Here is a 25,993-nt window from a genome sequence, read left to right as displayed (position 1 = left end):
ACCTGCTTGAGGGACTTGATAAAAGTCCACAACTGCTGCTCCTACCACAGTTTTCCCTCCTGCATGTGTGCGTGTGTGGGGAGGACCTCCTGGATATATGCGTGGCAACTGGGTTGCAGCCACCCCTGCAGCACAGGCTGCTGCTTCTACCACCCAAAATCCTGGATACACCCATGCAAGTATAATTTGTTATTCTTCCCACCCCCACAAGGAGCAATGCAGGCCACTGCAGAATTGAAGAATCTTCCACATAATTGGCCATTAGACAGTTACCTGTGGTAGCAGGAGAAAGTGATGGAACAGGGTCCCAGGCTTGGTATAAATGGTGTGTTGCAATATTATCTCTCTTGGATACCATTGCTTGGATTTCTTGTTCCACAATTCCTCTAACAACACTTAACTTCCTCCCAAACCTGAAAGCCCAGCAGAAATCAGAATGGTGGCTTAAGGAGACTTTTTTTTACCAATATTTTCCTGTCAATTTGAGTATAAAATGACTACCTGCAGTATACTCATTTTGCCAATTACTGCTTTAAGGGAAGTCAGCCAGCTGAGGTGCAAGTATGCAGACTGGCTGTTTAAACAAGTTTGAAATCTGGCTTGAAGTTGCAGTTTACTCCTCTTTCAGAGCTACCTTAGAATCCCACAAAGTTCTTAGTGTCATGCAACTGCTATGATTTACTATGACTAAATAAATGTGCCCTGTGTGTGACATTCCATATAGTTTTGCTTAATTTCTAATTTGTCCACATTTGTGTTATTGCTAGATTAAGCTATTTTGCTTTCAGGTAATCTATAGGCAAGTATAAAACGCACATGATTTCAGAATTGGTGAAATACCTTGTATCCAGAGCTTTTAAAGCTTTGTTGCGGGGCTGCTGCTCCAAACAACTAACTGCTGGATTGCCTGCCACAGGTATTGTCATTGCGCTCAGCACCAATGAGGTTATGGCTTGTACTGCAAGAACATTAATTTGGGTCCTCTCTGTGTCCTCCTGCAAGATGAACATACAGACTCTTAAACTGAAAATGGAACATTCAAACTAGAGAAGACGCACTGCCTGATGCTATACACAATCTTTGCTCTTAGTAATCCTACAGGAAAAAAACCCACAACCAAACAACTGGGCAATGTGTCTACTGATACTTCCTCCCAATCAAAAATCAGGCTACCAGCAGTTCAGCAAGCTGATGATGAATCACTACCATAATTCATCCCTGGATCCTGCTCATCACCTCCCTCACACATGAAAGAAAAAAAGGTACCTCTGAACAATGTACAGTTCTAATCTCTGCTTCAAAAACTGCCTACTCCCAAGTTTCTGTGTTCACATGTGAACTTAAGTGAATTTAAAATCTTCCCCAAAGTTTTATGATATTTATTTGGGGATTTTGGTCCAGAACTATCTAAATCAGCCATTGGGGTGCTTCTTCCCCAAATGCCCCCAAATGTTTTCAGAAAGCTTATTTCAAACATTAACATTTTTTTTTCCATTGTTGGTATATTTATCAATTTTTGGCATACATCTTTGGTGTATTTAATATTCGTTTTTTTGTTAAAACAATACAACTCCCATTAGTATCAAGAGCACCCCTCAAGCTACAATGCATTTATCTTGCTTGGGAGGTAAAGAAACAGTACTGTCCCTATGTTACAGATGGGGAACTACAGAAGAGAGAGTAAGCTGCAGATCCACAAACAAACTTTTAAGTGCCTGGCTCCAGGAGTGAGATTCACAAAGCTGAGTTAGGAACCTAAGATCCTTAAATAGTGAGGAGTGAAAGCTAGGCTTATAAAAATGATTTCTAAAACAGGCAGCACAGTGAGTAGGGAGATGTCTATGCCAGTCAACAGGGAATGATGAAATCCCACCGCTTTACTGGACTTCGGCATGTACCAAGTCTTGACTTGAAAACCTGTCTGCAAAACAAGGATTCAAAATCTGAACCTGCTTCTTGGACTTTGGTACCTAAATCACCCCTTTGGGTATGGACAACGAGCTAATTTTAAGACACAGATGGCAGTGGATGTGCTTGCCTTTTTAATAATACATTAACTGCTTAAACTCACTCAGCAAGCAGACCACCTGAATTTCAGGCTCTCAACGCTCACATCTCCCACATCCTATGACGGTGCCCTAACCACCAGATTATAGGCCAGGGGTGGGCAAAACGCGGCCTGCAGGCCAGGTGCAGCCCATCAGGCCATTCTATCTGGCCCGCGGGGACCCTAAAAATGTAGGAAAATTAATATTTATCTGCCCCTGGCTGCCTGTCATGTGGTCCTGGCTTCCCAGAACTCAGTAAGTGGCCCTTCGCCCAAAATAATTGCCCGCCCCTGCTATAGGCTATGCCAGTCTTCACACCCCTGCAGAAGCTGGAACACTGCATAAAAAGAAATGCAAGATTCATATGGGCAGGGAAGACAAGCAAAGGGGAACGTGAGACTGCATCCCAGTGATAGGGTACTTCCTTGACAGCAGGAAGCGTTTGTGGATTTTGACCCCAGCTCCAGGGACTGCTTATGCATTTTACCCAATAGCTGTCATGACTTAACAAGTTCTCTTCATTTGACTTCTACCTGTGTTTTCATTTAAAAGGAAATCATTCAAACTTGAAGCAGTACAGTTAGTCACAGTCACCAGTCACAAGTCATCAGAAAATGACTTTATTAAGGTTCCAAAATCAGAGACTTTGCTACATGCCATACACATGGCATTGGCACAAGGATATTCTTAAAGTTTATATCAAACTAGTTTTACATAAAAAGGGAATATGAATACAGCAACTATATCCAGGTTGTTCCTGCTGGAATCTTATTTACTGTATTTCATGAGTTTGATTGTGAATATTTAGTTTTCTATAACAGTTCACTGCTTGCAACCTTTCTGGGCTTTCTGCATATGCTCAACAATTGTGATAATCTGTTTATTTGGAGCATATTTTTAGCAATGAATGAATGACACAAAGGTAATAGAGAGGGTTTTATTCAAAATTTCTAGAACTACTCCCTAGAGATGGAGGTTTCAGCATAGCAATTTAGTGTGCTTGGCTCTGTAAGTCGGAAAATGCAGAAGTATCAGATGAAGACCTCTGAGAGGAACTGTCCATTGTGATCTGCCTAAAGTTCCAATTACTAATGCAGAAAAGCATCCATACTACAGAAAACAGCTGCCAAACTGCTTTACCTCTTGTTGGCTTTCTTCCTGGTCCATTACAATTGGCTGTGTTACCAGCACACCAAGAAGAGTAGCCCATGTTTCTTCAAACTGGGTACGGCTAGTCCACCCTGTGAAAAAGGGTTTAGAGAAGTCAGGTCATTTACTACTTGAATGAAATGTTCACAAGAAGTATTTTAAAATGAAGTGCCATTTCCACAAATGTATTTTTTACATTACACCCCATTTACTTTCAGTTCATTAGTTGCTGCGATCTAAATCTGTACTATTCAATTTTGGAAGTTGTTAAATCTCTAGATTCAGTAGAACCCTGAACATACCAACTGAAGTGATCCTATTCTGGTTTACTTCCAGGGTACAATTCCTTTTGTTTTGTTTGGATTTTGGGGGGTTTTGTTTGTTTTTTCACTTAAAAAGCTAAAAAGCTCAGTAAACAAAAATCCAAGACCAGGTTTTCATAACTCTAAAAGCTCATCTATTTGGCAGCAAAGAAAACTGTGGAGTGACCCTTAAAAAGATTTAACATTCATTGAAAACTCATCCCAAGAAGGAAGAGGTTTTAAGAGGAACCCATTTTATGAAATTCAAATAATGCAGATTTCCCCATCAGATCCTTGACACATTCAACACCATGATATATTTATAAACTTCTATTATACTATTTTATATCTAAAAAAACAAAAAATAAGAAATTTTTCCCAACACTGAACATTCCAAGTGATTAAAAAGAACTAATCTTGCAATGTAAAATTATCAAATATTAAACCCTCATTAAAAAGTGTTTTCTAAGTATATGGAAAATATATGTTGCAGTTTAACAAAACTCATTGGGTAGGAAAGAGTGCAACAACTGTACATAAGCCTTCGTTTTTCTTTTCAAAAACTTAAAGTAAATACAGCATAACTTACCATTAGTATCAAACATAAGAGTAAACTAGATGGTATATCTAGTTTCTAGTATTTGCATGCTGCATATAAAAACCAATTAGGTTTTTCCCTATAGTAAAAGGGACAAAAAAATTCCAACATAGGAATAGTGTTTGCTAAGCTGGCAACACAACAGGCTATTAGAGAAAAATATCTCTTGACAATTAAGCAAAATGTAACTATCAACAAATTAAATTTTTTTCTTTTTTAATCTTTAAAACCCCGATTCCTCTTCTACAGATACTGAAAGTTAGTAAGCTGTATCAAAACTGAATTACACAGTCATTTTATAACACTGACCACACACACAACATGTTCATTTTAATTTGAGATTGAAGTAGAATTTCAACTCTACGATCCAGAAAGGAAAGATAAAATCCTGTTCAGGATCAGATGATATTTTAGCTTAGTAACACTGTCTGTTAAGTTTCAGAAGAGGTGTTATATAGTGGTTCATTTCTGCTTTTACTAATAAGATGCGTTTCTGAAACTTGGTTCATACCTAAAACTTACTTGACAAGGGCAAATGCTCCATTATGTATTAAACAGTAAAAATAATGGTTCCTGCCTTGCTGAATTACCTTTCATGTTTCCAACCAGTTGGTAAGCCTGTCAATACAAAAAACACCCTGTAGCCTTATCAGCCTGAGAGAAGCAAAGGGGGTAAGAGTGTTCAGAAGCCACCTTGGCTCAGCAAGGGCATTCAGCGATGCCTGAGGACTAAAAGGGGGGCGTACAACCAGTGGAAGGGAGGAGCCATCGCCAAGTAGGAGTACTCCTCCTTGGCCCGTGAGTGCAGGAGGGCTATTAGGAAGGCCAAGGCAGAGATGGAACTCAGGCTAGCGTCCAGGATTAAAGACTTCAAAAAGTCCTTTTTCAAGTACACGGGGAGCAAGAAGAGGGCACCAGGCAATGTAGGGCCCCTGCAAGATGCAAACAGTAGTCTTGTGGCTACGCCAGACAAGAAAGCTGACATTTTTAACAGTTGCTTTGCCTCTGTTTTCTTGAACAGGGACCGGGACATCCCACCTACCAGAGGTAGGGACAATCTCAGGGATAGCTCTGTCAGGCCTTCAGTCAGCACAGATGCAGTTAGGGATCTTCTGGAAGGGCTAGACATTTTTAAATCTGCAGGTCCAGATGCCCTCCACCCAAGGGTGTTGAGGGAGCTGGCAGGGGTCATCACGGAGCCCTTGGCCCAACTATATGAGTATTCATGGTCATCTGGCCAGGTGCCAGGGGATTGGAAACTGGCTAACGTGGTCCCAATTTTCAAGAAAGGGAGGAAGGAGGACCCAAGTAACTATAGGCCTGTAAGCCTCACTTCGGTGCTCGGGAAGATCTTGGAGAGAATCATCAAGAAGCATGTCTGTGGGGGGCCTGCAGGGGAGATCATGCTCAGGGGCAATCAGCACGGGTTCAAAGGCAAGTCCTGCCTGACCAAACCGATTGCCTTTTATGACCAAGGAAATAAATCCTTGGATGATGGTGTCGCCATGGACGTAGTCTTTCTAGACTTTAAGAAAGCCTTTGACACCATCTCACCCCATTCTCATTAATAAATTAAGTGACTGTGGCATTAATGCCTACACAGTCGGATGGGTAAAAAATTGGCTGATGGGGCACACCCAGAGAGTAGTGGTGGATGGGTTGTACTCAACCTGGCGAGATGTGAGCAGTGGGGTACCCCAGGGCTCAGCCCTCAGGCCCACACTGTTTAATATCTTCATCAGCAACTTGGATGAGAAAGGGTAGAAAGCACGCTGTCCAAGTTTGCTGATGACACTAAGATGTGGGGCGAGGTGGACACACTTGAAGGGAGAAGGAGGATGCAACTAGATTTAGACAGACTACAAAAGTGGCCAGACGAGAATAGGATGGGGTTCAACATAGACAAATGCAGGATGCTGCACCTTGGGAGAAGGAATCCACAGCATACATACAGGGTGGGGAGTTCCCCTCTTGAAAGCACAGAGGCGGAATGGGATCTTGGAGTCATTACTGACTCCAAGATGAACATGAGCTGCCAATGCCAGATTGCAGCCAGCAAGGCCAGCCAGACCTTGTTATGCATCCAAAGATGCGTCTCAAGCCAGTCCAGAGAGGTGATCCTCCCCCTCTATGCGACTTTGGTCAGGCTGCAGTTGGAATACTGCATCCAGTACTGGGCACCACATTTTAAAAAGGATGTGGCCAGCCTGGAGAGGGTTCAGAGGAGGGCCACTTGCTTGGTGAGAGGGCAACTATGAGGAGAGACTGAGGGACCTGAACCTGTTCAGCCTCAGCAAGAGAAGGCTGAAGGGGGACCTGGTGGCTGCCTACAAACTCATCAGGGGAGATCAACAGCAAATAGGAAGAGCCCTTTTCTCCCCAGCACCACCTGGGGTGATGAGGAACAATGGTAATAAGCTGATGGAGAATAGGTTTAGGTTAGAGATCAAAAGATAATATTTCACAGTTAGGGTGGCTGCCAAAATCTAGAACCAACTTCCTGGGGAAGTGGTCCTCACCCCTACCTTGGGCAAATTCAAGAGAAGGTTGGATGATCACCTGTCTGGGGTCTTGCGAACCCAGCATTCATTCCTGCCTGTGGCAGGGGGTCAGGCTAGATGATCTGACCAGGTCCCTCCTGACCCTAGCTACTATGAAACTATCACTAAACATACTTTGGAGCATATGTATTCAGGTACAATCAGTTAAACTTCTTCTACAAAAAGGAATTATGCATTCAAATAAATCACAAGAAATATTCTGTCTACCCTACCTAGTATGTTAATGCGATAGATGAATTCTTTAAATATTTCTTTTTCTTGAAGAAATTCGACAGGCATTTCTGGGAAAACTGTACCAAAGTCACCCAAAGGTTTTGGTGACCAGCCTAGCTTCCAGACCTGTTCAAATATAATAACAGGTTTTTATTAAAAATAGTCAGTATCAACATGACAGTTGTAAACACATTTGAGATTGGTTTTTTTCTTACATATTAATCTCCATTCCTATTCAAAATACAAAGGGTACAGTACACAAATTCTTAAGTTTTTTTTCCCTACTATGCTTTAAGTTTTGTTCTTCCTTGCAGTCTGCTGTGGTTATTATACTTCACACCATACTGATAATGAAATGAAAGCCTCAGGCCCTCAGAATAGCCTGAAAACATGCAGGTAATATTTTTCCTAAAATTTTGTATATTTGGCCTTTTCTAACAGAACACAATACTTTTTCTGCCAAGTTATACCCTTCTGTTTACTGAAAGATGTCCACCAGAAATGTTAGGAAAATAAGTCATGAAATAATTTCTCTTTTCATTTCATAGACTTCTGAACAGGAAGAAACATCACACAACATCTCATAAGCAACATCTTTGTCCTTTTACAGTTAATTGAAATGCAGGAAATTTTAGATCAATTATAAATTTGGACTACCCAAGTGGTACTGCCACACAGACTTGACGACAGACCACAGAGAAAGCAAGAACAAAATCAATTACTTGAAAACATGGAATCCTCTTCATCTATTCACTGAACACCTGAGCAGCACAATTTCAATATTATAAAAAAATATTCAATTGCTAGATGCATCTAGTGACAGGGGAATTAACAAGCAAAGAGGCCCTTCTCTTAGCAGCATTTTAGAGCCAAGTTAATTTTAAAACTGAATAATACAACATTAGAGAACTCCTTGCTTCACACAGCAACCTAAGAAAAATGTCAGTATTAATTTAGTGGTTTCCCAATATTAAATATACCCATTGCCCCAAAAGATTTACAATCCAAGTCAAGCATTATTACTCTCCTCCACCCCTACACATGAAGGGCACTGACAGATGTGCAAGTCCTAACTCTAATTCATGATACTTTGCAAAAAGTACCATGAGTTAGAGCAACCCAACAGGCAAACACCTGGGGGAGGGGGCAGAAGTTAAAAAAGGGCAGACAAGTAAAGAATCTTGCCAGCAGAAAAAAGGGACTTCTCCAAAATCACTTTGTAAATCAGAATGCCAAACAGCTTTACACACACATTCAAAATCTTTTGGCAATACTGCTTCACATTTTTAATCCAAGGATCTTTAAATTGTTGCAGAATATTAGTGAAATCCATTTCTTGGCTCCAGAAGGTAAACAAAAAAATGGGCCAAGCATCTAAGTCAGGGTGAGGCAGAAGCAAAGAAAATCCAAGCCTATACCTACACAATGCAATACCACAAAGATACCCAAGTTAGCTAAAATACCAGAGGCAATGCAGCCATGTTACTGCAGCTCTCTCCTGCACTATTGCCCTTGCTTGTTCGCATCTAGTGCAGTGAAGTGCAGAGATAGAGATGTGCTCTACTCATCCTCCACCCCACCCTTTTTTCTTTCTTTAACTACACAGAAGATTTACATATTAGATATTTTCAATTTTGCCAGGCAATAGTTAAGACCAATAAGACAAGCAAATCTTATGGTTAAGATTGAAGACTTAGAGAAGTAAAAAGTTGTTTTAACACCACCACATTTAGTTTACACAAAAATGATCAATAGCTCTCGTGCTATGGAAATAAAGCAAGAGGCACATACCAAAGGAGGTACTCTTGTGTAGCTATTCACTAGAGGTAGTCTGGCCAAGCTGATGATGATGTTCTTAAGGACAGGAGTGAGGAATGCTGGGATACTGCTGTTTCTCATGTGTCCCAATGCTAGAACAGTTTGCAAACACTCTACCAGTTCAGCCACCATTTCACAAGCCTTTGTAACATGCTTCATTTCTTAGTAGGGAAAAACAGAGGAAGTTCAACGTCAACCATCACAAACATGCACAAAATGTATACAAGGAACAAGGACACAAACATGCCAATAAGAACAAAGGGTCTCAAAAGGTGCTGAAGCTCAATCATGGCAAGTAGCCACCTGCCTATCTGGACTCATACACAGTGGAATGGAGAAAAAAAAGGTACTGAAAGGCTGAAATGGGTGCCTTTCAGCTGAAGCATGAATAGTTTTTAAACTATCCATGCAGTGCAATGAAACAGATTCCAAGAAACTTCAGTTTTATCTGTATGTTGTTAATTATACCTGCTCAGAGCAAGCGTAAGTGATGCCAGGAGATAAAGAACAGTTTGCACAGTGTTTAACTTACTAATGCAAGTTTGATACTGCATCACTTTTAAAAACAGTGAACATTTTCATATGAATTTTGGATTGCGGACAGGACCCAGCTAGGGCCTTCTTGATTTAAACTGGTAATACAGAGATAAGTATGGCATTTTCAAGGAGGTAAAACTACAGGAAAGCTTAAAGTTTATTGCTGACTTACTCTGGTCATTGGAATCAACTTCACCTTCACTGACTATTTTTGAAGTATTCTTTCTCCTCTCTGGACTAAGCAGCTGATCTCCAGGTTTAACTGCAACTAAATCAGACAAAAGCAGGGGGGGAGGGGAAAAAAATCAGTATTTCCTCATTTGGAATCCTCCCTTTCACCAAGCTTCCAAAAATTGGCAAGCAATTACGGCTGCAAAATTCAAAGGCAAATGCAAAATAGCGGGAGATGCCCCATGGTAAAAATCCATTTGGCAAATTAAAAAAAGAAGCCAGGAAAGTTTTTGTCCAGCTGTGGCATCTGAACAGTGCTATTTGCCAATTTATTTTGCAGCCTTTCCATGGCTATTCAAATTTAACTCACCTGCTTCTATAAGAAATCGTACACAATTAATTAGAGAGCAGGCATGTGTCACATACACTGCAGAAGCCAGCGAGTTCCAGAGAGCAGGTTGCTGTAAAGTCAGGCAACAACAATCCAAAACAGCTTGAATATCTATACTTAGAGGGACCTGTTCATGTATTAAATGCCATGACAGTGCCTGTACAAGAAAAAAAAAATGTCCATTAATATTGAACTGTTCTAACATGCAAAAATAAGAGCAGACTTAATTTATCCTCAGGGACATATAAAATGTTCATCAACTAAGTTTATAAATAATTTTGCTTACTGTAGTACTGTACTGTTCCAGAAAAACTACTGTTACAAAGCTAAGCTGTAAGTATTATATTAGTGCAAAATATCACGTTTATTCACCTTCCTAACAAGCTGCAATGTCTCTTTCAAAATCGCCAAGATATTCCTTGCCCTCTGCATGCCTCCTCTCCCCTGTGCCAGTGAAAAAGCCTCCAACAGAATCCATCTTCCTCAGCTCTTACTCCCTCCATAACTCCAATATATAGCTCATTCCTATTTTCTGTATTAGTTCATTCAATAATTACTGTTAGGAAACTACAGATTACAATTTCTACTGAATCTTCACACGTTATCTGCTGTAAATATTCTGCCACATATTAAGGTCTTTATCTTACCTCTAGTGACATTACAACAAACTTCAATATATCACTTTCTTTGTCAGGTGGAATACGAAGACATGCTGGTAGTTTAGAGAGTAACAGCAAATACTGAGCCAGTGCACGACAGAGTGTCATCACAGACTGATACACCAACGCATCGCCTAGAAAAAAAGAACTCACATAAAATCTTGGTGCCTGAAATAATCAAACACTTGCTTTTACTGATAAAAGTTAGTTTTACCACCAATTATTTAATTCCAAGAAAGAACTGACTTATTGGGACAACACTGCTGTGTCTCATGATAAGAGAGAACAACAAAAGACCATTACTTTATTACCAAAGATATCACTCAGTTTGTTCCAGTAGGCTGAAGTCTCAATTGGCTGCAATGGTTGAAAAACTTGATGGTTGGCAGGAAGTTTTTGTACAATGGTAGACACATGATCTAGAGTCACCCAACGAGCAGTTTCAAAAAGACTGGTCTTCTGGTCTCCTGACATTTCATTCATGCCAAGGCTTAAACAGGGAGACAACAAGCTTAAGTTGAATTCCTGAAAGCACAAACAACAAATAAAAAACTTGGAAAAAATACACTTTAACTATGAAAGAAAAAGTTTAAAAAGTTTACTTAATACTAAATACAAATTTGTATAGGAAAAAATAAGCCACAGATGGATTATGACACAGCAACAGAGATACCAAAATCAAAGCCGTGATCCATTTTGAAGTTAGCTAGGGTTCAGCTTTTTATTTTAAGTGGGAAAAAAAAACAACAAGTAGACCCGTCCCAATTTTTTAGCACTGAAACAAAACAATTTCCTGAGCAATGTAATTGGTTGGAACGGTGCAGCTAATCACTGTGACACGCTATGGGTTCTACTGTAATATTTCCGTGTTAAATGTGTTCTTATGTTGTGTGCCTCTATTTCCCTGATTAGCTTGTGCACTGGACTAGGAATGAAGGGATAACAGAGGCCTGCTAAGTCCCAGAGATGCCTACAAGTGGGAGAAAATAAAATGGACCTCAGGCATCAGAAAGCGTTGCTGACACTTCAGCTAAGGTGGGATTGCTCCCAGGAGGCTCCAGGGAAGCTTAAGTGCATGACAATGTAGAGAGCAGCCTGATCAAAGAGAGCACTGGCTGGTGGGGGCAGTCTGAAGACACAAACCAGCTGAGCAGCTCTTGGGACTTCTGGCTGTGCAGACTGGAAAGAGAACAGCTGAGCAACTCTGGGTGCTCAGGCCTGTGGAAGCCTGGATTGAGGAGTGAGAGACTGCTTCAGTTTTGGAAGGGGCAGAGAACATCTGCCTAAGCGGCCTCTTCCCTAATAAACTCTTTTACTGAAGAGGAGCTGTATGTTTTGCTGCTTAAAACTTCAGGAAACACTTCTCCCTATCAAGAGGTAAAGTCCCTCTCTTGGGACTTGAAGAAAGCTCCCTTATCAAGGCCATGGAAAACCAGGGAGGGTAAGGGACTGGAAGGCCAAGGTCTCAGAGACAGAAGCAACAATGGATCCCACCCTGCTCTAGAAGCCACATCCAGGCCGTCTGAGTGCCCCCTAAAAGCTAGACACAAGCACTCCTTTTGGGAGGGAAGGGGGAACAGACTCTGTGGCAATATACAGTGGTTCTTCCTCCCCCACTTTATTTTTTAAAGGCTCCAGGCACCCCTGTATAATTTTTTGAAAACAGGTGCCACTTAATTTATTACAATGCTCATTTTGCAGGAGGTCCAAGCAGTGGAAAAGCACCTTAACCTACCCTTATATCCGCTTATCTTCTCACACGTGAAGCCCAAGTCTGCCCTTATCCATTTACCTCACACCTCCTGTTGCACCCTTCAAAGGGTCTCATGACAACCCAGGGTGCCCTGGCACCCTGGTGGAATATCACTGGTTAACAGGTTAAGCCCATATAACTCATCTGAGATGTCAAGACCTGATCCTTCATAGTGCTTTGCATTAATTTAGCATGGCTTCAATTGATTTAAAGTCAGATCCAAGAGGCTGAAGCTGAGCACCCAGAAAACAAGCAACTAGTAACCAGGAGGTTGGCTTTAAGTGCCCTGCCTGGCATCCCACCAGAACTTGTGGGGGAGGAAAATATCAAACCCAGTTCTCCAAAAGAACATTCAGTTCTTGTCCAACCAGTCCCACATGCCCACCCCAATATCTTTTTCTCATACTTTCCCCTGTTTTCTGTTTGTCTCAGTTCTTTTGCCCCGCGTCAGTGGCTTGTGACTTGGCCGGAGAAAGCACCTGCAGCTTTCTGACCAGTGCCTCTAGCTGCCAACTTTAAAAGCCTTAACTAAGACCATTTTCAAACAATACTATCAGCCACACGTTGCCATCTTCTCTCAGAAGAATGTTACTGCTGTCCCCCATCACATCTCAATTCCCTATTCCAAAGCATGGAGGTACTAAAGCTTCTTAAATGGAACAACAAAGTCATTGATTTCTTTTTAAACGTGGCTGGTGCAACACTTCTCCACTAACCTCTTTTCAGAAACTACTGAACTATTTTTGTTGAAAACTTTCCAAAAAATTCTGTCTTGTGGAGATGCCCAACAATGGACGGTTCAGCCCAATGTAACTGAAGTTTGACAAAGGGACCTCAGTGACTGATGTGTCATTCAACCTCAAAAAGGTGCAGTTTGTAGCATTTCCCATAAACTGTACACAATAAGCAGGAGGCCAGATGGTTTTGCAGTTAAAAGCGTAGGAAACCCAATTTTGGATAAGCAACTCACATGGTTGGCCCCCACTTCTCATTTAGAATATGGAGGTTCTTTCCATCTTCCTGTCTGGAGTACAGGAAGACTTATAAACAAATCACAACTTAAGACACTAGAAATGCCTATCATTTTCATCGTTTGCCATTCCACAATACCTTGACGATTTCCTTCTTCATGATCAATCAAATGTTAAAAAATAACTTGAAAACGACAAGGCACAATTAACATATATACATCTTAATAAAGCTGCAGTATTTAATACTTGTTTTTCCTTAAAATACACAAAAAGTTAAAAGCACCCTTAAATAGGTTTTTCCCATTATAATTTTTACTTATCAAGTGCACTGAGAAGGGTTTGACCTTCACTGGACCTTAGAAAGTCAATCCTCTTGCTGACTGCAAGGCAATTAAGTTTGTAAAAGTTTCACTTGTTTTACTTTGGGGGGGGTTGTTTTTTCTGGTGTTTTTTGAGTCAGATTTTTCCCCCCCATTATTTTTACTTTTTATATCTATGCCAGCAGAGGAGAGAGGGGGAGAGAAACCCAGCAGTAAAAAGCACCAGTATTTAGGGATATGGTGACCTTTTAATTGCAGGAAAAGTCTCGGTTCTATGTAAACGTTCCATTACAGTTACAGAAACCCAAAATAAGCAGCACTACATTAGAAGTCAGACAGTAAAACTTACAGGTCTATTGTAGGCACCCAAATTAAACTGAAGAGGTGAAATAGCCATTTAAAATCTTTTCATTTAAAAACTGAATTTGTTTTTGGCAGCATAAATAAAGACACTGTTTAACACGGGGTTTTAACAAGGTGTTGTCTTAGGTTCTTCATTTCTCATTGCCAAAGTTACCTTAGTGGTCATGAATGAGTTCAGTTCAGGTTGAGGAATTCTATTCACCAGTTCTGCACCTTCCAGCAGCGCAGAGTCCGACCTGACACAGCATTGTGACCTGACCAGCGACACATACCAGTCCTTCAAAGAAAAAAACAAAACCTGTAACCGTGAAACTGCTAACTTGCAGACAACGAAAAATAGTTTGATTTTGTCATATCTATCAACTGTTGTTCTCAAAGTTGGTCTGTCTGCCAATCCAGAATTACTATGTTAGACATGATAGATTACATCTGTAACAAACATTAAGAAGCTATTAGTTCTTCTTAGGAATAGTTACATACAACAAGAATGTCCAACTGGTGGCTCAGAGGTCATACGAGTCCTACAAACGGTGAACTTATGGCCTGCAGACCTGGGCATAACTCCCCACATTGCTCCGCCTGCTGCTAGGGCTGGGATCTCCAGGCATCTACTCCCTCCCTCCAGCTTCCTCTTTCTGCTGCTGCCCCTGCCAGTGAGAAACCACAGTCCTTGGAGCCCAGGAGAACATACAGAAGAGAAGTCCAGGAGGCCAGAGTCCCCAGATGTATAGAAGTTAAGCAGCCATGATTTACAAGACAAACCCGATCTATTCTCTATTATTCATTCCTTTGCCAATGTAGAACTGCTAGAAAACTGAAAAGGAGGAACCAAAGATAGGGTTAAGAAATACTCCTTGCACACTGGGACCATAACCTTCAGTGGAATACCTTGGAGTACCGTTCTTATATGTATTATAGTGGCACCACAAGAAACAAAATGAGTGAAAGGACTTTTAAAAAAAAAAAAGGCCCATAATAAAATCTAGAAGGAAATGAAGTCTACAAAAACTGCTGATCAAAGGCAGCATCAGCAGAAAATTTCCATTTTGTAACGTTTGATAAAAAGGTGCGTGGACCAATTCACAATACTGCAAGTTTCTTCACTGCAACTCAAGTAGCTATGGTTTAGTGGAACATGTCCTCAGATTCAAGAGGAAAAACTTGATGAAACTAACATGTTTTTCCCAATGGAAAAGGCTACATCTTCAAGCATTTTGATGTGTTGGGTTTTTTTATTGCAAATGGTCATCAAGAATTCCAGAACAGTGACCTCTTAATGCAAAATGAATTAGCTAAAGGAGACCAAGTCAACCTTGCAGGTTAGTGTAAAGACAGGAAACATTTTTTTTCCTTAAAAAAACCAAACAAAAAAAACCAAACAAACCAACAACAAGAGATTTGAAGAATAACCTTATGTGAAAAACCACAATCAAGTGTTTCTTCTAATATGCACCAATTCAGTGTAGTATGAAATAATGAAAACTACTTTTATCATGACTACATAGCACAGTGAGGTTCTAGTCAAAGGTAGGTCTAGCAAAGATACAGAAGCTTGAGGTTCACTACACTAGATCCTCAGTGATAATATATTTATCGCTGAGTTACTCAACAGAAGAAATGTAGATAAAGAAATTTCACAGACTATGGAAAAAGAATCACTATAAAAATAAGGTTTAAAGACAGAAAAAGACCGGAAAAACCTGGCATTTCGGATTTAATCAAAGCTAGACTGAATCACCTTTGAGAATCCCCAGAAAGGAAAAAAGCCTAAAAAGAGAATCATTCTTGCTGAGGCAACAGCAGAAGACTGTAGCTTAAATACCAGATTGCTTGGCATTGTAGAATATCACGAAGAACATGTTACCAGGGGATAAATTAATGCCCAAATCTGACTGCAAAAAAACCTTTCAAATAATAATCATTGCTGAAATGACCATTTGAAGAAAACCAGGAAAGCAAGTTTTAGGTCCAAAATGAACTGTAAGGATGACTTTTGATCAACATAATTAGAGCCTGCTAACAATCTTTAGCAAACATGGAAAAGCTGAAACAGTAAACAGTCAGGGAGCCCAACCACTTGAAGGAAAAATGCATCCAAGTTCAAGGACTCTAGTTTGTGAAACAATCCAGCTGATTTCAAGACTACTTAGCAAAGTTATTCATACTTCTTGGCAGAAAGTTTTCTAGGCTAAGACAATCTGCTTATACTTTGTTTGTCTTGCGCACACACTGCTGAAATAGACGGAGGCACTTCACTTTAACACAACTTAAGTACTGAAGGTATGGAGAAGTACTTGTGGTTCTTCCCTGACAGTTTACATAGCAACTGGTGAGCTAATAGAAGTGTTGCAGAACTAGTTCCACTGCCCAAAGGACTGATAACATAAATCAGCATCTAGAAAAGATAACTTGGCAAGCCCCACAAAGCCATATATGCTCCCCCCTCCTAAACTGGAACCAAGCTCTGGTAAAACAGGAGTTCAATAGGCTTAACCAAAAACTAGAACCTGGTTAAACACAGTATACACCCTGGGGAATTATGCAGTTACGCACCTGCGCTATTTTGTGCATAAAATACATGACTGTGCATAACTGCATAATTTAACCCAGGCAGGCTCTGTGCCTCAACCTTCACAGGGCTCCCGGCACTCCAGCTGGGAGCTCCATGTGGCACAGGGCCATGAAACTGGACAGGTGGTAAGTAGAGTGCCTACCTGCAAGGGTGCGTGTGGGTGGGCATGCCATCAGGCCAGGCCAGCCACCTCTATGCTTCCATGTGGAGCTTCCAGCACTCCAGCGGGAAGCCACACATGAAGGCACAGAGCCAGCCTGGCCCAATGGTGTGTGGCTCCCAGTCTGCACACCATGAGGCCAGGCCAGGCCAGGCAGACTGTGTGCCTCCATGTGGGGCTTCCAGCAAGGAGGCACAGAACCCACTCAGCCCAGTGGTGCACTATTCCATACCTCCACACCCAGCAGCCCACTGGAGTGCTGAAAGTCCCACGTGGAGGCACAGAGCTGCCCCCCCCAATGACACACAGCTCCCGCCTGCAACACTGTGAGCCCCACATACTGCCACAGAACCAGCCCAGTCTGGATTGAAGGTGCACGCCAGGCTGGGCAGCCGGGCTCCCTGCTGCTTCACACAACTGCCAAGACTCAGCCGGAGCTGGGTGCCACCAGAGATTCTGCCTGTTGCAGCCATGAGCACCCTGAGGGCCTGCTGTAGCTGAGCCACCGGTGATCGGGGCTGTGCACCAGCCCCAAAAGTTCTAGCAGTTATGGCACCAGCCACCTTTTCTTTTTACCAGGGTAGAAGCATGTCAAGAGTATGACACCTAGAAAGCCACCCAGTAATTCTGAACTGACAAATGGACACATCAGAAAAAAACCAGTGCACTACAAAAGGAACAAAACAACATTTCCAGGTATAACATGCATCTTTATTCATTCTACAGAACGAAAAACTTAAACTTAACTAAACAAAATGCTACATATTATATAATCACCACAGGAAGACAGAAATATGTGTAGGTATGCTTGTTCAACTATAGGGCCTAACAGGGTACTGACATTTATTTACCAGATCAGATCAGCAATGTAAATGTTGTTTAAAAAACAACAAAAAACCTAAAACATGTTTACCCACCTCTAATTATAGTGGTTAACTGATAACAAAAACTTGAACACAGCTGCTTCTGGGAGATGTGCCTGGGGTCCTTTGACTGGAGCAAGGGAGGAGGTGGCAAGCCCAGGAAGACAACACAGCCCAGGTGAAACCCTGAGTTGGGAGGGGGTTTGCGCCCAGGTTGTAAACCAGCAGGTTGTTAACTGATGAGTCATTAGGCTGTTCCCCGTTTCCCTCTTAGGCTATGGGTACTAGTTCCCCCTCACTCCTCCAGACCACCTAACCTGCTGCCTCCTGCTGGAGCACCATGGGGCTTCCCTTCCCCACTTCCCTGCCAGACTGCGCCAGCCCTGAGCCAAATGACAACCGGTAAGCTAACTGGCTATCACTGCACTTATCAGTTAAATGATTAATCCTTTAACCTTTCACATCCCTAGATCAAATAGACAGTGGTAACGAAGTATTAAAAAGCTTAACTCATTAGAAACTTGCCATATAAAGCATGCTAGATAAAGCCTTACTTTGTCTGGAGTTAGATTCTCTAGGGCTGGTCGGTTTTCCCCATCCAGTGGGTGAAGAGTAACCAAGGGCGAGGGACTATTTGTTTCTGGTGCTACTGTAAGACGAAACCTATCCAATAGTGAGTAAAGTCTTTGGTGTCTGAAAATAGATACAGAAGTCAGAATATCCTGCGCTCAGAATCATCATGTATACAATTTTATTTACATGTATATCTAGGAAATAAACAGACACTTTCAATTTTCAGTATATAAAAATGAGCGAGAGACTGTCAATTCAACATGTCATACCGGGGACGTTCCAAGGACGTTTTAAATTTAGTCTAACATTTTAGTATTACCTTTAAACTCAATTATCTCTACAAGATGGACAGGTGCACTTAACTGAAAGTTAAAGTACATGGAAGTCTAAGTTAATTCTGCAATACATGCTGTAGTCTGGCTTGCAATTTTTAAAAATAATATGTTCTATAAATAAGATAAACCAATATGGGTTGGATGAATGGACTGTAAGATGGACAGAAAACTGACAGAAGCATCAGGCTCAGAGAGTAGTAGTCAATGGCTCAATGTCTAATAGACAGCTGGTATCAAGTATAGTGCCCCAGGGGTCAGTCTTGGGGCCGGTGTTGTTCAATATCTTCATCAATGACCTGTAAGATGGCATAGAGCACACCCTCAGCAAGTCTGCAGATGACACCAAGCTGGGGGGAGTAGTAGACAAGCTACAGGGTAGGGCTAGGATTCAGAGTGACCTAGATAAATTGGAGGATTGGGCCAAAAGGAATTTCATAAGGTTCAACAAGGACAAGTGAAAAGTCCTGCACTTAGGAAGGAAAATCCCATGCATCAGTACAGGCTGACAGGCTGGGCAGCAGCTCTGCAAAAATGGACCTGGGGGTTACTGTGGAAAAGAAGCTGAATATGAGCCAACAGTGTGCCCTTGTTGCCAAAAAGACTAACAGCATGCTGGGCTGCACTGAAAGGAGTGCTGCCAGGAGATCAAGGGAACTAATTATTCCCCTCTGCTGAACCCTGGTGAAGCCACTGTAGAGAGTATGTGTTCAGTTTTGGGCTCCCCACTACAGAAAAGAAGTGGAGGCAACAAAATGGCTAGGGGGCTAGGCATATAATGTATGAAGAGAGGGTGAGGGAACTGGGCTTTTCTAGTCTATAGAAAAGAAGACAGAGAGGATTTAATAACAGCCTTCAACTACCTGAAGAAGATGGAGCTACACTGTTCTCAATGGTGGCAGATGACAGAAAAAGGAGCAACAGTCTCAAGTTTAGGTTAGATATTAGGAAGAATTTTCTCACTAGAAGGGCAAGAAAACACTGAAACAGGTTACCCAGAGAGGTTGTGGAATCTCTATCCTTGGACATTTTAAAGATTTGGCTAGACAAAGCCTTGGCTGGGATGATCTAATTGAAGATGGTCCTGCTTTGAGCAGGGGTTTGGATTAGATGACCTCCTAAGGTCCCTTCCAACCCTAATTTTCTATGATTGTATCATCTCATTAGCTAGAGATCCAAATTTCCTGTCCCAAATTGTTACTGTATAATGAACATGACTCTTTAGAAGTTATCTACTCCCAAGCAGAAGAACCAGAAGACGTACTTTGAAGAGTGTTCAGATTTCTCCTCAAAGTATTCTTTTAGAAAGAGAACTCCAAATTATGGCATGCTTATTAGATGCTCCTTACCCATAACTCAGTAAATACACTCAGTATGCCAATCATTAAAAATGTACTACTCCTTTATATGAAACGTAATTTTTAAAGCTTGAAGGCTTGTGTTCAGTCAGTGACTGATTCTGGTACTCTAGCAAACTCCTCAGGCAAAAAGCAGATAAGAATCCTTCTTATTATAGTGCTCTTTTCCTTTTATCTAAATGAAAGCTCCTACTAATATCCAGCTAGCTGCTAAAACCTTATGTATAAAAAATAGATGTACAAAATAATGGATAAACCATACAACCACCATAGAGGCATAGATACTGCAGGTTCTAACTCCATACACCCCAGAAAGCAAATGAGGATAGAGACAACTCAATGGACCCTGTAGGTGCAAAGATAGTCAAAGCACAGGTGCAAGCTCCAGACACCGGTAGCCAAAAGAATTCTCGCTTGAAATGGATGCGTGTGCATACCAAGATATAACAGCAAACACTCTGAAAAGCCACGCGTTTTGGTAGAAAATTATCTTTGCATCTGCAGTTACCACGAAAGACTGACTGAAAGAAACTTAATGCAGAAACTACTTAAGTACTGGAAGTCTCCATTACATCTCCATTGCAGACAGCTTACCCATCAATCACTATTTGCTAACAATTTTTTCTTTGTAAAAATTATAATAATTTCTTAATTTTTACAAAACGTAAAAATTAAGAATTTGAATACATATTGTGCAACTTTGTGTGTGTAGCATTTCTTCCTAGTTAGTAAAAAAAGCTGTTTAAAATTTATTAGAAAGGTGACACATGGCTGCAAAGCAACGTCTTACATGATTACCAATACATTTTAAAAACCTTACAAAAGCCTTTCCTTAGGAAATTACCATATTTACTTGAATCCAAGAGATCAACATCGGGGGAAAAATAAACTTCTCTTTAGATTTGAGTACCAATCTGGAACAGAGCTATGGCTCTGGCTCCAACCCAGGGGAGGACCCTGCAGTGCAGTGAGTATGGTAGAAACCACGTGGTGTGGGATGGCTGGGAGGTAGAGGGCAGTGCAAGGGAGATCGTGTGGTAAGTGTAAAGGGAGAGAGGGAGGGGGGAGGCATAGGGCAGACTGTGCCATGTGTGGTCCAGGGAGAGCTGCTGGGGAGGTACCACTACCACTACTGCCTGGACAGGGCCTGAGACAGTGTGCTCCATACCCTGAGCCAAAGCAGGAACCAGAGCTGCTGAACTGGGAAAGCAACTGGGGGCTGGGAATGGGACATATTTAAAGATGACCCTCCAATAACGCAGGTAAATAATGGGTAACTACAAAGCAGAAAAGGAAAAGCAAGTTTTAGCTCCATTTAAATTCAGGTTTTGCACTTGAAGATACCAATTGTCAAATCATGACTTTACATGACTACAGTATTGTAAATCATGACTGTAAATCAATCCAGCCTGTAACCTTGTTGTTATTCTTTCAAGTTGCACCACAAGGTACAGGGAAAAATTAATTTAAAACAACTAAGTTTAGCCTTAGTAATGGAGGTAAGTGTTCTTTGTACTGAGAGCCCTTACAGCCCCAGATATTAGATTCTTCTCCCAGCCTGCTTTCCGTTGAAGTTAGCAGTGGTGCAGGAGTGAATCCAGCTCCTCGTTTTTACAAGGCCAAAGCACAAGCAGACAATTTGTATCCTTCCATATAAGCATATTTAAATCTGGAACCTACCTAAATCACAGCAGAAGTTTGTGGCACAGTGATGCCTTTAATCTTCCTCTTTTTATTGAATGTCCCCCTCCCCTACCCCAGCGCTGAAGGGCCAAGAGGCAAAAACTGCAGCATCAATTGCCCCTTGGCCACTCAGCATGGGGGTGCACAGCAAAGAGTGTGAGATTAAAGGTATCGCTGCACCATGAACTTCCACTGCAATTTAGGTCGGTCCTCCGAATTATAGCACAGTTGGAAGATTAATGTATGCAAGTTGAAACATGACTGACTGGTTAAAACAAACAAAACCAAAAAAAAAAAAGAAAGATGTGGATTGACCTATTAAGCCCTTTAACTACTCTAGGAAATGTATGAATCACTTAAGAATTTAGGGTTTAGGGGACGATTTTATACTAGCACTTTTTCCCCTTCCCCACATAAGAGACCAGCAAAAAAGATCCTTTGAGATCTTAACACTACCTTGCTGCTTCAGTTCTCCTAAGTTCACCCATATTGTAAAACAAACTTTTGAGAGGTGAAGCACTCTAGTTGAAGATGTGAAGCATAGTATGTATTTATTTGTTACAATAACAGCAACCTATTAACATCTTACCTTGCTCCTAATCCACTGTTTTGAAGATATTCTTGAATTCTGTCCAGTTCTTCAACTGGTAATTGAGCAACACTATTCTGTAGGAAACAGTGACAATGCAATAGAAGGCAACAAAATAAACAATAGTCATACCTATTTGAAAATGGAGAAATAACATGTACATATTAAAGAACACAACCTGGAGAAATAACATGTACATATTAAAGAACACAACCTGTACCAAAGAGTGTAGTCAAATCCCCCAGTAGGGATAGCCAATCAACCTAAGCACCAAAAAATTAGTGCCACAAACACATAGCAAAAAAGGGGTTCACTATGCAACTCGAGCCTTCCAACCAAGGGGCAACAGAAGAATGCTAATTTCCCCCCTATCCATAGTAGAGCTGAATCTATGACAGTCTGCCCTCACCCCTGTGAGGGGAGGGACAGGCTACCAGTGATCAGCTGGCAGCAGCTGCCCAGGATGGCAGGGGTAAGGAAAGCCAGTCTCCTCACCAGCCCCCTCCCCACTCCCAGGAATTCCTCCCACCCCTTGCATGGTCCTGGGTCTCCCTGGAATGATTCAAGCTACAGCGGAACACTCTAAGACAATTCAAGAACCCCCTGACTCCCAAAAACAGCCGTTCCCCTCACCCCAGTCCCACTGATCAGCTGATCAACAGGACCCAGCAGGGAGGCAACTCCTGGACACACCCCTGCCTGCAACCCAGGCCCAGGCCCACTGCACTGCCCTCTAGGGAGGCCTATGCCCCAGCCAAATCTTGCAAAAACCTAGCTAGCACAGTGGTGCTGGCAACCTTAACCATGCCAGGGAGAACCCAGGCAAGCTACAAAGAAATGCCTTCTCCCCCTTCCAGAGACCTGAAGAGACCCAGGTCTGTTGAAGGGGCAGGGGACACTGACATTTGTGTGAACAAGTCTCACAACTCTCCGCATGTGTTTAAAGAGCAGGAATCAGCTGGGCACTATTCAAGCACTGCAGTAGGGTGCCAGCAGGGCTCCCTGACATTTCACCGCCAAGTGGGCCATCAGGGAGCCAGTGCTCTCCCTTCTTCCCTCCCCACTGAAGGGAGGATGTAGGATTGTGGGATACTGGGGGTGCAAAGGACCCCAAGTGCCAGAGAAACGCATCATCATTACAAGTGGCACTAGAAAACTTCTCTCTTCCGAGGAACTGTCGGTGGTACTATCTTCAACTTGAAAGAGCTGGTTTTCTTCCTTCAAAAACCCTTTTAAACACCTGTACACTATTTGTGTGTGCTGGGAAAAAGGCAATTTTCCCAATATAAATGTAATGCCTGTCCATGGTCTCAATCACATGCCATATACACATACTCTAAATGAGAAATATGGATTTTTCAGTCAAGTCATTAAAAACATGCTTTCATTAAAAATTACATTCAAATTGCCAATATTAGCAAGTCTAGTTTAAAGACAAATATATTTGCTTATTTTCCCACCTGTAAAGTTGCAGCCAACAGCATTTCTACTCGACGACAAGCAAGTGTATCAACCATGCGAGCCAGCACACGAAATGGAGTACATAAAAGCTTATCCACATACAACATTAAGACAGCACCAGATTGGCTGAGATGAATCCCCTCCAGACATTGCAGGGTCTTCTTTAGAGTTGTTGGCTAAATAATGAAACAAAACAGTTAAATTGGTTTTAACATGCAGCTGTGTTAAAGCATAAACAAAAAGGTACTGGAACAAAAAAAAAAAAAAGGACTGTGCTAATCAAGGAACTGGGTTTCTATCTTTATGAGCTCACAGGCTTAAGGAATAATTGTTATAAATCAAGCGTAGTAGATAAATAACCAAATGTCATACTTATTAATAGATTATATGAAAAATGATATAATCTCTTAGGTTTACTTTATTTTTTTAAATTTTTAGAAAGTAAAAAGGACAGTACTTGTTGAACAATAATTGTGCTACTTTAACTGTGCCTACAACCTTATGTTTCTACTACAAATGTGCAGTCTGAAGTGCTGAATGAACAAATTATGAGATCAGAAGTCCAGACTTGGGTGTAGTTATAGAAAAAGAAAGGTAGAGAGTTTTGAGTGACAGAGAACTTTGAAAGTGATACATTTTAAATGAGCAAGACAGTAAAAAAGCAGCATCTTATGAAATTCACTCATGTTTAACATATAACAGACTGTGCATATTTAGCAGTAGAGGGGAAGGGAAGGTGAAATGAGAACAGAAGAGAAGGGGATTATAGTAGTAATTAAGAGCAGAAAGAATATTTCAGAACCTCAGTACCTGATATCTGCATAAGGGGACAGAAATACAAGATAATTATTTTGCTTTATGAGCAGTTTGTGAAAATCCATTCAAGCACTTGTAAATTAAAGCCTAGCTACCCTACTTTTGAAAAAGAAATCTGAATAATAGAGCTTGTTCTTAAAAAAAGAAACAAACTAAAAAGTCTAATTTAGGATTATTTAGCTCTGTCCACTTTCAAAAACACATGTGCACCAACCCACTTTATAGCAACCACCCCATGCTTCTGATTGGACTTAGATAATTATGTTTGTCAAAGGAATCAGGAGCAAGTTGCTATGGAAAGACTGCTCAGAAATCTGCAAGAAAGCACAGCCCATTAATAGGTTGTAGAAGACAGCATGAGCCAAAATATGGATTTTTATTGCTTGTTAGCCTTGTCAGGGTTCACACGGAAGTGAACTGGAACCTATTCTTCCTTAGGAAGCAGCAGCAGAACTGTTACCTAGTTTGCCACCTGTTAGAACCAGAGCCACTGAGTAAAACAGCAAAGAAAACAGAACAACAACAAATTGAGGAATTAAATTTCACTCTGTAACATTATTACTTATAACGATGCACAGAAAGGAGCACAATTTGACTAATTCCTTGTTCAAATTATAGGAGCAGAAATTGGGGGGGGGGGTTCACCTTTGTTAAAGTGAGCATATGTAATATAAAAATTGCTGAGACAAATATGGAATCTAATGTGCTTTGTATAAACACTTCCAGAATAAGAGTACATAGGAGTTGATTACATTTTCATTGCTGGGTCTTGTACATGTTTTTCAAATATAGTTTGTTCTTGTTAACTATGACATTATTAAGGGGGGGGTCAAATGAGACTTACAGTTGCGAGGTTCTCACACCGAGACTGAATAGCCTGGATAAAAAGACCACTGGCAGCCGAATTCCTGTGAACAGCACTAATAAAGTCTTGTACTGGAGGCTCATGAGATAGATTAATCAGATCTTGAACATGATTCACAATAAGCCAGGTCAAATGTTCTGAATCATGTAGATTTTGACACTATGGGGCAAAAAGTAAAATTGATTCCTAATCCCAATATTACTGACTGTAAGCATTTCATGTCTGAAAAAAATCTGAAGCAATACAATGTAAAGTAAATACTCATTTATGCATAAAATAATTCTCTTTATCAGAGGTTATTTCAACATTTTATCAATCATTTGGTCAAGCACTTGTTTTTCAAGTTCATTTGATCTTGTTGCAAATAATTTGAAGTCGATATCCATTACTTTGCAGATCATGAAACCAGGTAAAGGACAAAGAAAAGGAAAAAAAACCCCCAAAGATCCTGCAAAAAGCCAAAGATCCTGCATTTAATACTGTTAAAAAGAATGATGGATTTACAGTATATGGCAGAAGTGTTTCTGACATTTATTTTTCCTTTTAAAACAGCTCGTGTTATTCACTGCAGCTGTACTATGTCTTCAACAGTTAAATGTTTTTCCACATAAAACCAAATCACTTCTGGAAATAGTAACAAAAATCAGTAGATAAACCCATTCATGCAACTGCTTCAGAGTGAGCACTTGGGAGCTGGCCTCTCCACGAGAGCCTGAATAAAATTAGTTAAACTCTAATTTGTGTAAAGGACAAAAATAAGAACTATGAGGTGAAACACTGCCAAGAGCTCCAGTAGAGGTACTGAACTTCATAGAAAGGTACAGTAAGGCTGGAAGGGACCTCAAGAGATCATTTAGTCCAACTGGG

General features: G+C 41.1%; 1 protein-coding gene across 2 annotated transcripts in view; it reads right to left on the bottom strand.

The window, feature by feature from the left end:
- The window catches only part of HTT (huntingtin), a 157,735-nt gene that overhangs the window by 23,164 nt on the left and 108,578 nt on the right, over positions 1-25,993 (bottom strand). For both annotated transcript variants that reach the window (XM_090035477.1, XM_090035478.1), the window contains 14 exons: positions 25,106-25,285; positions 23,445-23,621; positions 21,985-22,061; positions 18,004-18,142; positions 14,009-14,131; positions 10,759-10,972; positions 10,436-10,581; positions 9,768-9,945; positions 9,399-9,494; positions 8,663-8,850; positions 6,871-6,997; positions 3,189-3,289; positions 841-995; positions 274-413 (listed from right to left, as the gene is read on the bottom strand). In XM_090035477.1, the coding sequence (XP_089891603.1) occupies positions 274-413; positions 841-995; positions 3,189-3,289; positions 6,871-6,997; positions 8,663-8,850; positions 9,399-9,494; positions 9,768-9,945; positions 10,436-10,581; positions 10,759-10,972; positions 14,009-14,131; positions 18,004-18,142; positions 21,985-22,061; positions 23,445-23,621; positions 25,106-25,285 (2,041 nt within the window). The remainder of the gene's footprint in view (positions 1-273; positions 414-840; positions 996-3,188; positions 3,290-6,870; positions 6,998-8,662; positions 8,851-9,398; positions 9,495-9,767; positions 9,946-10,435; positions 10,582-10,758; positions 10,973-14,008; positions 14,132-18,003; positions 18,143-21,984; positions 22,062-23,444; positions 23,622-25,105; positions 25,286-25,993) is intronic.

Source organism: Crocodylus siamensis, chromosome 2, assembly GCF_052110815.1.
Source record: "Crocodylus siamensis isolate JL-2025a chromosome 2, ASM5211081v1, whole genome shotgun sequence".
Classification (NCBI taxonomy): Eukaryota; Metazoa; Chordata; order Crocodylia; family Crocodylidae; genus Crocodylus; species Crocodylus siamensis.
This window is presented reverse-complemented; position numbering and strand designations above follow the sequence as displayed.